Here is a 16,116-nt window from a genome sequence, read left to right on the forward strand (position 1 = left end):
TAAATTACTCATGAAAGCCCAGTTTTCCCGGCACAGAGATGAAGGTTTTTCCATGGTCCTGACAATGATAATCTGAGTGTGAATTTTTTTTCCACCTGAACAGCTATTTCTTTCTCATGTCTACAACCAAATGTCATATTTCCGATAATCTTTTTTTCAGTAGCCTGAATTCAGCAATAAAATACCGAGTAAATTTAATAAAAATTTATTTGTCTTTAGCTGCTCCCTAAGTGATAGGCAATATTCACAACACAGAATTCAGAATTCAGCATGATTTTGAGAAGAGTGTGGTTGTTACTGGAAAGTGCGACTACCTGAGTTCAAACCCTATCTCTGCCACTTTTCAAATATATGTTACTTAAACTCCCAGTGCCTCACTTCCCTTATCTGTAAAATGGGTTTATTCATGTTATTTTCTTCCAAGAGTCGTGAAAAATTAAATGAGTTGACTATGTATAAAGTGTTCAGAACAGAACGTAGCACATATCGAGTGCTATATAAAGCTTCCTATATTGTCAATATTAACATGATTGGTAAAGGAAGTCAAAACAGGTCATTCTTCTGCTCAAAAAGTCTACAGTGACTTCCTATTTCACTTAGAATAAAATCCAAAGTGTTTACAACCACCTACAATGTGTTATACCATTTGGCCTCCCACTGATTCTACATCCTCATCATCCCACACTGTTTCTGCCACACTGGCATCCTTGATGTTGCTTAGACCAAATCAGCCACACCCAGAATCAAAGGTTGTGTATTTGCTTTTCCTCCATCTGGAATAGTATGCTTTTAATTATCAGCATGGCATGCACCCCGCCTCCTTCACATGTCACCTTCTTAGTGAGACTATCCCTGACCTCACTCCTTAAAACTGCACTCCCCACCATCATCCCCTATTCTCTTCACTGCTATATTTCTCTCTCTCTCTCACTTATCACCATCTGATAAACTATTTATTAGTAATTTTTTGTCGTTCATTATGTGTCTACCCAGACTGTAAACTATGTATGATTAGGTATTTTATTGTTTTGTTCATTTCTATATCACCACTCCCTAGAAAACCTGCATCACACTTTATAAATATTTGTTGAATGATCAAATGAAAGAATTGTTTTCAACACAGCTAAAACATTGGATTATTGTGTTACTTACTTTCCATCCGCGATGTTAACAGTTCTAAAGAGGGGGTAGTCTTCTGGGGCAGGTTTTCCAGTGTGGTCTTCATACAGGAAAACAGGTGATCTCCCAACCTCCACACCGATTTGCTGAATACCATGCTCATTATATATAGATAAAAGGAAAGACTGAATTCCTTTTTTGGGTTTTACTGTAAATAATATTGAAAAATCCTCTGGAAAAGTTCCTCCTGGGAAGAAAATGCCAAAGAGTCAAAAATTCTAAATTTCCAAATTATTCCTTGATCACCTTATTATTTTTGAGCTTACTAAGTGGCCTTAACAAGTAACCAAAGTTCAAACAGTAATAACAATACAGATTTAAAAACCAACGGAGAAGGGATTCTATTAATCTTTGTCTGCAACAATTGTTGAAGCTGTATTCAAACTTTACCACCACTCATTTAAAGCACAAGTATTATGTAAAATTTAATTCATGGTTAGGAAACAAGATCATGCCAGTGCCAAGATCGTGCCAGTTCAATATCAAACACACAATAAGCACTTTTAAAACACTTAAGTAGAAATTCTGGTGTAAGATTTGTATTTTCTGCCCTTATCTAATCTGTGGCCATCTATCCTCTCTTTAAAGTGGCATTGTAAGGACACAACATATGAAGGTACACTTTTAGTCATCTCTTCAAAAGCTAAAGAGTTTCTGAGCAGTTTTTCCTATCACACAATGAAGTTTCACTAAGAAAAAGCTTATGTCATTATAAGTCAGAACTTTTAGATACTTGGTTAATTTGATTCTAAATGCAAGAAAGTTAAGCAATGACTATTGTACATTTTTTTATAAAAACACTGCATATAAAATCGTGGGTTCTATTTTTCAAAAACAGTTTTACATATATATCTTATTTAATCCTTTTACTACCCTGGGACAAAAGTAAAGCAGGCATTGTTATTTGAAGGATGAGATTATTTAAATTAAAAAGTTTTCCATATGCAAAACTGGTGTATATGTGCATATGTAATCAATGATATCTGGGCCAACACCAAGAGATTCCATATTCAGTCCATTCATTCCATATTCTATCATGTATAGTAGTATAAAATAATAAAAATATATGAATATGACTGCCTTGGATTCAAATTTAAAAAACTGTAGGAGGCTAGCAATTTTACTTCTAAGAATTTACAGAGGTGATAGGGATGCTTATATGTAAAGATATTATGTTAAATCAATTCATCAGAACACTATTTATAATCATATAATGTTAAAATCACCTGTAATGGTTGGGACTGGTTAAATAAAATACAAAACATTTATATAGTGGAAATCTATGCAGCCACTTAATGTAGTGGAAAGATGTCTTATGAAATGGAAATTATTTAAAATGTTGTGGAAAGTAAATAAGAATAGGTCACAAAGAAAACAGCCAATTGATGTTAACTATTTGGTTCTAATCTATCTATCTAGAATCTAGATAGATATTTCCAAACTAAAAAGCGTTTATTTAAAATTCTCAATTTTAATTTTTAAAATAACTTACCAATAATACAACTTCACTATATCACAAATATATCATAAAAGCCTTGCTTTCATGGCAAAAAAAAAAGATATATATATAGAGAGAGAGAGAGAGGGAGAGAGAAAGTTTTGTTTGATTAGATTTGTGTCACAGATATATCCAATTTTATATTCATGAAAATCAATAAAGAAAAATAATCATGTATATAAAATTGAAAGGTAATAAAACACATCAATTAACAAAAACACCTTTTAGCTGCTTATACTACAAATAAAAATCTAGGTAATTCAGCTTATTATTGAGGAAGCTCCACAGCAGATAAGTTTTTTCTTCAAATGAATAGCTCAAAATGTTGAGAATTATAGGACTTCTTTCCCTAAATACCTCAATTTTCAAATATCTCATACATTGAAAAATGATGCTAAAATATTATGAGGTGGAGAAAACAATATCTTTTTCATTTTTGCAAAAATATTATGAAATAAGATCTACATAGAGACATTTAGAAAAAGAGGAATTTCAGAAAATAGTATATTCATATAAGGCTAAATAAGTTGTAACAAATTTTAATTAATCATCCAATTTATATAACACAACTTTTGAAAATTGTCAATTTCAAACTACACTGAGTAAAATCTTTCAATTATGGAAGTATTTCCCAATTTAAAATTAAGCAATAAGGTTTTAATTATAATCTTTACACTATGACCTTTAAAAAAGAAAATTTCGTTGTCTAAAAAATCATGACTTGATGTCAAAATGTTCACAGTATAACCTAGACACCTACCTTAGATTCCTCCCTATTAGATACGAATCAAAGTTGTTCATAACCAACTAAATCTATCAGAGAGAATTTACTATGAGATAAGCTCAACAGCACAAAGTCAACCACTTAAGATGTGAAACTTTATCTAAAATAGTAGTGATCAGTATATATGATACAGATAAAATGTGGAATTTTGCAACTTAAATAATATGTTTTGAAATCTATAAATACAAACTAACAATAAAGCATCCTCTCTGTTAAATGACTGCTGTTAAAGAAAAAATGTTATTACTACCTTTAATAAGTGTGTATACATAAATCCTATACATGTGATAATAATCATAATTCCCTCTGAGTATATCAGATTCAATAGTGATTTTTTTTTTTTAGACTGAGCATTGGGATTTTATTTATTTATGGCTGTGTTGGCTCTTCGTTTCTGTGCGAGGGCTTTCTCTAGTTGTGGCAGGCGGGGGCCCCTCTTCATCACGGTGCGCGGGCCTCTCACTATCACGGCCTCTCTTGTTGCGGAGCACAGGCTCCAGACGGGCAGGCTCAGTAATTGTGGCTCACGGGCCCAGTTGCTCCGTGGCATGTGGGATCTTCCCAGACCAGGGATCGAGCCCGTGTCCCCTGCATTGGCAGGCAGATTCTCAACCACTGCACCACCAGGGGAGCCCTCAATAGTGATTCTTAAAATGGGCTTTTAACATCAACAGATACTGCATCCATGAATGCATTCAATATGAAAAAAGCACAATAACTTTATTATATGATTTTAATTTTTAACTTGTGGTCAATATATTTCCATGCAGAGTATGTCTCCGTTTAAATAAAATCTCTTTCTGATGTAGCTTAGTGGTTGGTAGGGTTTTTAAAATGAGGAGTGAAGGTCATTTGGCATAGTGGGAAAAGCCCACTTTAGTCTAAAAAAACCCCAAACTGTCTCTCAGCTTCATATCATCCACAGGTTCTGTGATTATATTCAAATACTTCACTTTTCTAACTCCTAATCTATAATTTGGGTTTAAATATTCCCCTTTCCAGGTGGTTATGAACATAAAGATCAATATACACAGTTTCTTGCATAGCATCCGTCCTACAGCAGGTGTTCTAAAGAGGCCAGATAGAATTTGCAAATTACAGCTTCTATTCAGTTCGCAGGCACAGAGCTCTCAGATATTTAAATTCAAGGTCTCAGATTGGGACTTTGGAGGACATATACCTTAATTCTACAGAGTATTATGACAATCTGAAAACCCTTATCCCCACCCCAATATTGAAGTTTCCAATAATACTGCTTACTTTATTCATTGGAAAGAAGCTGCTATTTTGTGTTTTAGCAATGGAAGAAAAAATATTCCAAATAAATTTTCAAAGATCTTTTTTATTATTTTTTATAGAGAATATTATTCACATTTTCACTGTTCAGATTTTTTTAATGGTGAATGTGTCATTGGTAATTTTTATTAAATGCCCTTTAGTATTATTTGACAAGAAGCTCTATCCTCAAGGAAGATAAGCCTATAATCATTTGCACGGGGAAAAATGAGGTCTTTACCATAGATATCTCTTCCTATCTGAACTACTCATTATTAGAATCACATACCTAAGACACAATGTTTTGAGAAGAGGGAAAAATGTTGATATATTCTGTTAACTGACATGGAAGGAGATCCTAGAGACATAGGTTGTATTCTTTTTCCAAGATAAAACAACAGAAATAATCAAAATAAATACCACACTGGAGGGCAGAAAAACTGCCCTGAGATGATAAGCCAAATATAAAATATTATAAACTAAGTTCTTCAGTATTTCTACAGCATTTCCAGTAATCTATTTTTTTCTCTCTTGAAAATTCCCATCCTTTTCCTATTTCTGCATTAGAGTGCAAATAAATAGAAAAGCAGCTTAGTTTTTACTGTTTAAAACTTTCACATTTGGGCTTCCCTGGTGGCGCAGTGGTTGAGAATCCCCCTGCTAATGCAGGGGACACGGGTTCGAGCCCTGGTCTGGGAGGATCCCACGTGCCACGGAGCAACTAGGCCCGTGAGCCACAACTACTGAGCCTGCGCGTCTGGAGCCTGTGCTCCGCAACAAGAGGGGCCGTGATAGTGGGAGGCCCGCGCGCCGCAATGAAGAGTGGCCCCCGCTTGCCACAACTGGAGAGAGCCCTTGCACAGAAACGAAGACCCAACGCAGCCAAAAATAAATAAATAAATTAATTAATTAATTAAAAAACAAACAAAAAAAAAACTTTCACATTTGATTTGAAAAATATTTCATGGATTTAATAACCATTTTAATTTTAGTTTGTCAGAAAAATTGTGCATTAATAGTCTTCATATTTGCAGCTTGTTACTTTTGTCCACCACAAATTATTGCAAAACAGGAAATATTTTGGAAGAACCAATGATTTATCAAAATAAATGTATTTTCAAAAATATTTTAAAATGTTCTTTCCCAAAAAATATGCTTTCTTGTTTTGTTAATTTTTAGTCCCTTGATTTATAATTTTTCTATTATTAGAAAACAGTTTTATGTGAAAATAGGGAACTCAAATTCCTTCAGGTGAAGACAGTAGAGGATAATATGAAGAATTTAAATGATAAATTGTTTCTGAAAAGATCCCAAAATACCAAAAAGGGATACTTGATAATACAGACAATATTGGCCTTGGCAACAGACAAACCCTGCATTAAATATTGGCCTCCTGTAATTTGGACAAATCAGAGAGTCTCAGTGAAACTCAATTTCTTCTGTTAAATAGGAACAAGGCCACTAAACTTAGTGAAGTTGTAACAAAAAATAATCAACATGTATCCAATAGCAGGCAAGTACTCATAACAAGTTACCTGCTTAGAAAATGTGACACTCAGAAATTGTCATTTCACTACTCAACTCCCTTTCCCTACATTATCATGATTTCTAGATAATTAGTACTATTAGGTCATTTAGTGTTTTCATGGACAGAAAGAAAATATTCACTGAGTATTTTTCAAACTATTATGAAAAATCCCCCCATAATTGTGCATTATATAGCATAATAAAAAGGGATAATAATAATTAGCAAAGCAGCAGTAGTCATAGTAATAAAGAGAACATACCTGAAAATAACTGTTTTGTTGGGGCACTGAGTTGTGCTTGCTTTGAAACTCTGTAAGCAGTATCTGAACCTTTTGAATTCTTTCTGTTTGTGCAAAAGCCCATTGTTTTTGATATTCCCTCTGGAGAACTGTGAAAATCTAGAGCTTTTAGTACATCAACTGGAGCAGCTGAAAAATAAGTTAAAAATAGGAAAACGTAATTGAACAAATAATCTAATATAAAAATGAGTGTTTTTTAAACAGAGGAAATAGTTTATAGTCCTACGTCTCAAAACTATTTATCTTTTGCCATACTTCTCTAACATTTAGGTGGGGGGCTAAGGAGTGGAGCAGCAAGTAAAATATAAACTGTAACATTCTCAAAGTCAAAATATCTCAAATCAGAAATCAAATTACAGAGAAGCAAAGAGATGTTGAAAAAGCCAGCATCTGTATATATTCCATTAATTTCTAACAGATTTACTATTCAACTATTCATAATCTAAACAAAGGTGATTCTGAAGATTCAAATTCACAATAAATGTTATATATAAATATGGTAAAATGTGCAGTTACTAAGACATATTGTATACCCAAAGATAAGTTAAAAGATGTTTAAAAGAATAGGTAACAAATATAATGCTCTAGTTTTGAGTGCTTTCCTATGTTAGTTATTTACAAAGTATATGTATATATCTGTGTATTTGTGTGTGCCTTTGTAAGTGTGCATACATGTATGTGTCTATGCATAATTTGTTGTTCTTAATCCTCTACATTTGCCAGAGTAACTTCATGTACACTGTTTCATGCCTTATGATTTAGATTTAAAGTCCCTGGAGATAAGTAATTTTTTTCCCCCTGTTGTGTAGCCCTAGGGTGTCTAACACAGGGCCGTTTATTGGCAGAAGCATAAATTTCCCATTCCAATCCATTCCAGCTACCTCCTGCTACCATGAAGCGGTCAACATAAAATAAGTTTGGAACCTTAAACTTTCCCTTTGCAAGTGTAATCCTTTTGGATAAACTTGATGTTTCAAACAGCTTTATTGGAATATAACTCACATACCATGCAATTCACCCATTTCAAGTATGCAATTTATTAGTTCTGGTATATTACACTTCTTAAACTATTCATTTTCTAATTGTGGTAAAATATACACAACATAAATTTTGCCATTTTAACCATTTTAAAGTATACAATTTAGTAGCATAATTACATTCACAATGCTATGTAACCATTACCAAAATCTATTTCCAAAACTTTTTTCATTACCCCAAATAGAAACTGTTTAACCATTAGGTGATAGCTCCCTATTCCCTTCCTCTGCCCTGGCTCTGATGACGGATAATCTACTCTCCATCTCTATGAAGTTTCCTATTCTAGAAATTTCATATAAGTGGAATCAGATAATATCTGTCAAAGTGCTAAACACAGAAGTACCATATGCCCAAGCAATGCCACTCCTAGGTATATACTTAAGCAAATGGAAAGTCGGGGCTTAAAACAGGCACCTGTATGCGAATGTTCATTGCAACATTATTCACAATAGCCAAAAGGTGAAAACAACCAAACTTTCGATCAGTATGTGAACAGATTAACAAAATGTGATAATATACATACAATAGAATATGATTCAACCAAAAAAGGAATGAAGTTCTGATACATGCTACCACATGGAACCTTTGAAACATTATGCTACATGAAATAAACCAGACATAAAAGGACAAACGATTTTTTAGACCCTCGAATTCCCTGGTCCACAACTAAATATCTGCCTAATTCACTAAGCAAGTCAAAACATGAATGATGTGGTGTAAGTATTGTTATAAAAACAGACTTAGGACTCCATATTACTCAATATACTTATATTCTATTGAATTTCTATTTTATTCAAAAATAAAAATATTCAGAGAAGGCCATGTGTTAGCTAATGCATCACTGAGCATGTCTGAAACATAGTCCTGACTGCAAGTATTTACATTCTAATTAAGGAGGCCCCAATAATTACGCAGGAGGCAGTATCTATAGTTTTATACAGATGCACACAGTACTCTTTTGTTTAGAAGGAAAAGAGATCACTTCTGGCTGAAAGTGAGACCAATATTATTGATTTGAAAAGTTTCAGTTCTTAGTTAAAAAAAAATAGAATTGCCACCAAATTTCAAAATATGTTGGGTTTTATAAGTACACTATTTCTGGGAGGACAGAATGAAAAAGGGACTGAGTGTAAAATCAGGAAATACCATCAGTACAGTTTATCACACTCCACAAAATAGACAGTGACCTGCAATAGAGTGGTGTTCTTTGAACATTACAATGTCAATTAATACTCTTTTTATAATAACTAGAGTTAGTTATAGAATGTATGAATGGATGATCGAATGAGTACGTGAGAAATGTGCATCTGGTCACTTCCTTAGTTAATTAAATTTTAGGCATATTAACTTCTATATGCACAAACATATGTGAATGAAGCTTTATATAATTTGCCTTTTACCTTATAACAAATGTACTTTAATAATAACGACTGTCTACCTATTTCATCAACTTTCTGAATGAAAATCAACATATTATCCAGTAGACTACACATCGTTCCAAATTATTAAAAAGAAAAAAAACTTTTTCTATGGAAATCAGACATATTGAAGGGATCATTAACCCTATCAAATATGATCCCCTTTAATTCAGCCTTGGAATATTTAAAAGAATAATAACAACTTTCAAGAACATTTTTTGCAGGACTCCTGCTTTCAATGGCCAATTTTTTTAGGCCAATAGGATACCTGACTATTTTTACATTCTTTTTTTCTCTTATCATAAAGCTAAGAAAATAATAACTATATTAACTGCCAGGCCCAGAGAGCCTAACATGTGACAGCCCTTGGGCTAAGTTCTTCCTAGCATTAACCATCAAAAACTTTGCGGGCCATGTGTTCTTATCCCCATTGTGCAGATGAAGGAATTGAGAACCAGAAAGCAAACTATGGAAACTCCTAAAGTCTGTGCAAAATCAAATCTAGGTTCATTCCACTTCATCACCTTCATTGCTATAGCCCATAAATAAAAACACTGTGAAAAGTAACTTAAAACATAAATATAATATATAAGATTATCTTGAGCCAGTTCATTGATTCCTGATGTTTATATTTGCTTTAAATTAAACTCAATTCACACTTTAGGGATAAATTACTCTGAAGGAGACTGTTTCTAAAAGCACAGCATCTTATCTGCTTATTTTATCTTATCTTCTTGCTCTGAAGCCATTAGCAAAAGTACATCTGAATAGGGTAAAGACTCCAGGATCCACAAGAACACAGCTATGAAGGCTGTAATCCTTCTGTAAAGAAAAGGTTGCAGCCCCATGGTCACAGCCCCAACTGCATATCAGTAAATAATACATAAAATGGACCACACCTTTCCTTCTCTCCAAACTCTTTTAACAGGATGACCTTTTCCAGGAGCACAGGTTTTGTCACATTTGTTAGTTCCTACCTTGAAAGCAATGTGATAAAAACACACTCCCTCTACAGGATTCAAAATAAGGGCTCTATTTTTAAAGACTAAACAAAGTTCTATGTAGAGACATATGATACGAAATAAAAATTCACTCTACGAAAAACAATCAAGAAATAGGGATATATAATAAAGATTGCAAATAGTTTTTTTTCTAAAAAGTCATATAAAGTTACAAAAATGTAAAACTCAGTTAATCAAGTCTTAAAGATTTTTCCTTTCAAGTAAACTAAGTAATAAATTAAGTCACTTTGAAATCTGCCTCTTATTTGATATCATAATTATAGCATTTAACAAATTCTCATAACATGGGTTCGATGGTTTTATACACACACACACACACACACACACACACACACACACGGGGGGGAACTATTCTTCATATTTTATTAACTGAACTTCAACAGTTTAAAGATTAAAAGCAGTAATTTATTATAGCTTAACTCGATATATCTAAAAAACTGTAATTTTGATATTCAAAGCAATTCCTAAATGTCCCTAATATTTTAATTGTTTCTATGTCGCCAATCCTTATGGCACAGATTATGATTCTCATTTCAGAAGTATCCAGTCAGCACAATATTTGTTCAATAATATTTTTCCTGCCTTTTATTGCATATTTTTTTGTTTATTAAATGGGAAAATAGGATAGCAGACTCAGTGCATTACGACAATAGCCATTTAATTGGTTTCAATGCCTTTTTTTTTTTTTTTTTTTTTTTTATTTTTTATTTTTTTTTAAAAGCAACAATGATTGCAATTACCAAACATGAAACACAGTTATACTATGTCATAATATTGACATTCAGTCCAGTAATCCTCCACTGTAACAGCTCCTTTACTTTGCAGTGAAAATTGATTTGTATATTCTTTTCCTCTGAGTCCTTGTGGGATTTTTTTTTTTTTAATTCAGACAGAAAGTCACAAAAATTATACTCATCCTCATCAGTTCACTCAGTCCCATGTAATTAATTTCTTTTTTTTTTCATCTTGATCTTTTGTTAGCACTTTTATGAGTTCATCAGTTTTTCATTAGAGTTCTGAAAATGCTTATTCATTCAGTTCAGCAGTACAGTCAGTTACCAGAAACCTGTACTTGTCAGAGTCTTTTCCATGAATTTCTTGAAGATGAAACCCTTTTATAGGAACATATTTGCAAAATCATCAGAGTACACCCAGAACTGTCTGTAAATGACAAAAGACTTAAAAATGACCATGGTTAAAGATTTGATGAAAGTTCATAATAATGCAGTTGACAAGAAAATTAGTTATTTCTGAGATATACATTTTAAAGTAATAACTAGGATTATTACTTATAACATTATACCAGAACATATAAGATTTTTAGACGTTTCCTGTAATGTCTGAAACATTTATATTAACATATTTCCATACATATTTCCATACAAATACAAATATAAGATTTTTAGAAATTTCATGTAATGTCTGAAACATTTATATTAACATATTTCCATACATATTTCCATACAACTACAAATATAAGATTTTTAGAAATTTCATGTAATGTCTGAAACATTTATATTAACATATTTCCATACATATTTCCATACAACTACAAATATAAGATTTTTAGAAATTTCATGTAATGTCTGAAACATTTATATTAACATATTTCCATACATATTTCCATACAAATACAAATATAAGATTTTTAGAAATTTCATGTAATGTCTGAAACATTTATATTAACATATTTCCATACACATTTCCATACAAATACAAATATAAGATTTTTAGAAATTTCATGTAATGTCTGAAACATTTATATTAACATATTTCCATACAAATAACCCAATGAAAGTTTAGTATTAGTTGTTTTGTTTGTTTTTTTATACTGCAGGTTCTTATTAGGCATCAGTTTTATACACATCAGTGTATACATGTCAATCCCAATCGCCCAATTCAGCACACCACCATCCCCACCTCATCGCAGTTTTCCCCCCTTGGTGTCCATATGTCCATTCTCTACATCTGTGTCTCAACTTCTGCCCTGCAATCTGGCTCATCTGTACCATTTTTCTAGGTTCCACATACATGCATTAATATACGATATTTGTTTTTCTCTTTCTGACTTACTTCACTCTGTATGACAGTCTCTAGATCCATCCACTTCTCAACAAATGGCTCAATTTCGTTCCTTTTTATGGCTGAGTAATATTCCATTGTATATATGTACCACAACTTCTTTATCCATTCGTCTGTTGATGGGCATTTAGGTTGCTTCCATGACCTGGCTATTGTAAATAGTGCTGCAATGAACATTCGGGTGCACGTGTCTTTTTGAATTACGGTTTTCTCTGGGTATATGCCCAGTAGTGGGATTGCTGGGTCATATGGTAATTCTATTTTTAGTTTTTTAAGGAACCTCCATATTGTTCTCCATAGTGGCTGTATCAATTTACATTCCCACCAACAGTGCAAGAGGGTTCCCTTTTCTCCACACCCTCTCCAGCATTTGTTGTTTGTAGATTTTCTGATGATGCCCATTCTAACAGGAGTGAGGTGATACCTCATTGTAGTTTTGATTTGCATTTCTCTAATAATTAGTGATGTTGAGCATCTTTTCATGTGCTTCGTGGCCGTCTGTATGTCTTCTTTGGAGAAATGTCTATTTAGGTCTTCTGCCCATTTTTGGATTGGGGTGTTTGTTTCTTTGATATTGAGCTGAATGAGCTGTTTATATATTTTGGAGATTAATCCTTTGTCCGTTGATTCATTTGCAAATATTTTCTCCCATTCTGAGGGTTGTCTTTTCGTCTTGTTTATGGTTTCCTTTGCTGTGCAAAAGCTTTGAAGTTTCATTAGGTCCCACTTGTTTATTTCTGTTTTTATTTCCATTACTCTAGGAGGTGGATCGAAAAAGATCTTGCTGTGATTTATGTCAAAGAGTGTTCTTCCTATGTTTTCCTCTAAGAGTTTTATAGTGTCCAGTCTTACATTTAGGTCTCTAATCCATTTTGAGTTTATTTTTGTGTATGGTGTTAGGGAGTATTCTAATTTCATTCTTTTACATGTGGCTGTCCAGTTTTCCCAGCACCACTTATTGAAGAGACTGTCTTTTCTCCATTGTATATCTTTGCCTCCTTTGTCATAGATTAGTTGACCATAGGTGCGTGGGTTAATCTCTGGGCTTTCTATCTTGTTCCATTGATCTATGTTTCTGTTTTTGTGCCAGTACCATATTGTCTTGATTACTGTAGCTTTGTAGTATAGTCTGAAGTCAGGGAGTCTGATTCCTCCAGCTCCATTTTTTTGCCTCAAGACTGCTTTGGCTATTCGGGGTCTTTTGTGTCTCCATACAAATTTTAAGATGATTTGTTCTAGCTCCGTAAAAAATGCCATTGGTAATTTGATAGGGATTGCATTGAATCTGTAGATTGCTTTGGGTAGTATACTCATTTTCACAATGTTGATTCTTCCAATCCAAGAACATGGTATATCTCTCCATCTGTTGGTATCATCTTTAATTTCTTTCATCAGTGTCTTATAGTTTTCTGCATACAGGTCTTTTGTCTCCCTAGGTAGGTTTATTCCTAGATATTTTATTCTTTTTGTTGCAATGGTAAATGGGAGTGTTTCCATAATTTCTCTTTCAGATTTTTCATCATTAGTGTATAGGAATGCAAGAGATTTCTGTGCATTAATTTTGTAACCTGCAACTTTACCATATTCATTAATTAGCTCTAGCAGTTTTCTGGTGGCAGTTTTAGGATTCTCTATGTATAGTATCATGTCATCCGCAAACAGTGACAGTTTTACTTCTTCTTTTCCAATTTGTATTCCTTTTATTTCTTTTTCTTCTCTGATTGCCGTGGCTAGGACTTCCAGAACTATGTTGAATAATAGTGGTGAGAGTGGACATCCTTGTCTCGTTCCTGATCTTAGAGGAAATGCTTTCAGTTTTTCACCATTGAGAATGATGTTTGCTGTGGGTTTGTCATATATGGCCTTTATTATGTTGAGGTAGGTTCCCTCTATGCCCACTTTCTGGAGAGTTTTTATCAGAAATGGGTGTTGAATTTTGTCAAAAGCTTTTTCTGCATCTATTGAGATGATCATATGGTTTTTCTTCTTCAATTTGTTAATATGGTGTATCACATTGATTGATTTGCGTATATTGAAGAATCCTTGCATCCCTGGGATAAATCCCACTTGATCGTGGTGTATGATCCTTTTAATGTGTTGTTGGATTCTGTTTGCTAGTATTTTGTTGAGGATTTTTGCATCTATATTCATCAGTGATATTGGTCTGTAATTTTCTTTTTTTGTAGTGTCTTTGTCTGGTTTTGGTATCAGGGTGATGGTGGCCTCATAGAATGAGTTTGGGAGTGTTCCTTCTTCTGCAATTTTTTGGAAGAGTTTGAGAAGGATGGGTGTTAGCTCTTCTCTAAATGTTTGATAGAATTCACCTGTGAAGCCATCTGGTCCTGGACTTTTGTTTGTTGGAAGATTTTTAATCACAGTTTCAATTTCATTACTTGTGATTGGTCTGTTGATATTTTCTGTTTCTTCCTTATTCAGTCTTGGAAGTTTATACCTTTCTAAGAATTTGTCCATTTCTTCCAGGTTGTCCATTTTATTGGCATAAAGTTGCTTGTAGTAGTCTCTTAGGATGTTTTGTATTTCTGCGGTGTCTGTTGTAACTTCTCCTTTTTCGTTTCTGATTTTATTGATTTGAGTCCTCTCCCTCTTTTTCTTGATGAGTCTGGCTAATGGCTTATCAATTTTGTTTATCTTCTCAAAGAACCAACTTTTAGTTTTATTGATCTTTGCTATTGTTTTCTTTGTTTCTATTTCATTTATTTCTGCTCTGATCTTTATGATTTCTTTCCTTCTGCTAACTTTGGGTTTTGTTTGTTCTTCTTTCTCTAGTTTCTTTAGGTGTAAGGTTAGATTGTTTACTTGAGATTTTTCTTGTTTCTTTAGGTAGGCTTGTATAGCTATAAACTTCCCTCTTAGAACCGCTTTTGCTGCATCCCATAGGTTTTGGGTCGTCGTGTTTTCATTGTCATTTGTCTCTAGGTATTTTTTTATTTCCTGTTTGATTTCTTCAGTGATCTCTTGGTTATTTAGTAACGTATTGTTTAGCCTCCATGTGTTTGTCTTTTTTACGTTTTTTTCCCTGTAATTCATTTCTAATCTCATAGCGTTGTGGTCAGAAAAGATGCTTGATATGATTTCAATTTTCTTAAATTTACTGAGGCTTGATTTGTGACCCAAGATGTGATCTATCCTGGAGAATGTTCCGTGTGCACTTGAGAAGAACGTGTAATCTGCCGTTTTTGGATGGAATGTCCTATATATATCAATTAAATCTATCTGGTCTATTGTGTCATTTAAAGCTTCCGTTTCCTTATTTATTTTCATTTTGGATGATCTGTCCATTGGCGTAAGTGAGGTGTTAAAGTCCCCCACTATTATTGTGTTACTGTCGATTTCCTCTTTTATAGCTGTTAGCAGTTGCCTTATGTATTGAGGTGCTCCTATGTTGGGTGCATATATATTTATAATTGTTATATCTTCTTCTTGGATTGATCCCTGGATCATTATGTAGTGTTCTTCCTTGTCTCTTGTAACATTCTTTATTTTAAAGTCTATTTTATCTGATATGAGTATAGCTACTCCAGCTTTCTTTTGATTTCCATTTGCATGGAATATCTTTTTCCATCCCCTCACTTTCAGTCTGTATGTGTCCCTAGGTCTGAAGTGGGTCTCTTGTAGACAGCATATATATGGGTCTTGTTTTTGTATCCATTCAGCCAGTCTATGTCTTTTGGTTGGGGCATTTAATCCATTCACATTTAAGGTAATTATCGATATGTATGTTCCTATGACCATTTTCTTAATTGTTTTGGGTTTGTTTTTGTAGGTCCTTTTCTTCTCTTGTGTTTCCCACTTAGAGAAGTTCCTTTAGCATTTGTTGTAGAGCTGGTTTGGTGGTGCTGAATTCTCTTAGCTTTTGCTTGTCTGTAAAGCTTTTGATTTCTCCATCGAATCTGAATGAGATCCTTGCCGGGTAGAGTAATCTTGGTTGTAGGTTCTTCCCTTTCATCACTTTAAGTATATCATGCCACTCCCT

At 33.5% G+C, this 16,116-nt stretch overlaps 1 protein-coding gene across 1 annotated transcript in view; it reads right to left on the bottom strand.

Annotated features, from left to right (window-relative positions):
- COL11A1 (collagen type XI alpha 1 chain) overlaps nucleotides 1–16,116 on the bottom strand; it is a 214,494-nt gene that overhangs the window by 180,598 nt on the left and 17,780 nt on the right. The window contains exons 2-3 of the mRNA XM_007169509.2: nucleotides 6,524–6,691; nucleotides 1,153–1,366 (exon numbers count right to left, since the gene is read on the bottom strand). Of these exons, the coding sequence (XP_007169571.1) occupies nucleotides 1,153–1,366; nucleotides 6,524–6,691 (382 nt within the window). The remainder of the gene's footprint in view (nucleotides 1–1,152; nucleotides 1,367–6,523; nucleotides 6,692–16,116) is intronic.

This window comes from Balaenoptera acutorostrata, chromosome 1 (assembly GCF_949987535.1).
Source record: "Balaenoptera acutorostrata chromosome 1, mBalAcu1.1, whole genome shotgun sequence".
Classification (NCBI taxonomy): Eukaryota; Metazoa; Chordata; class Mammalia; order Artiodactyla; family Balaenopteridae; genus Balaenoptera; species Balaenoptera acutorostrata.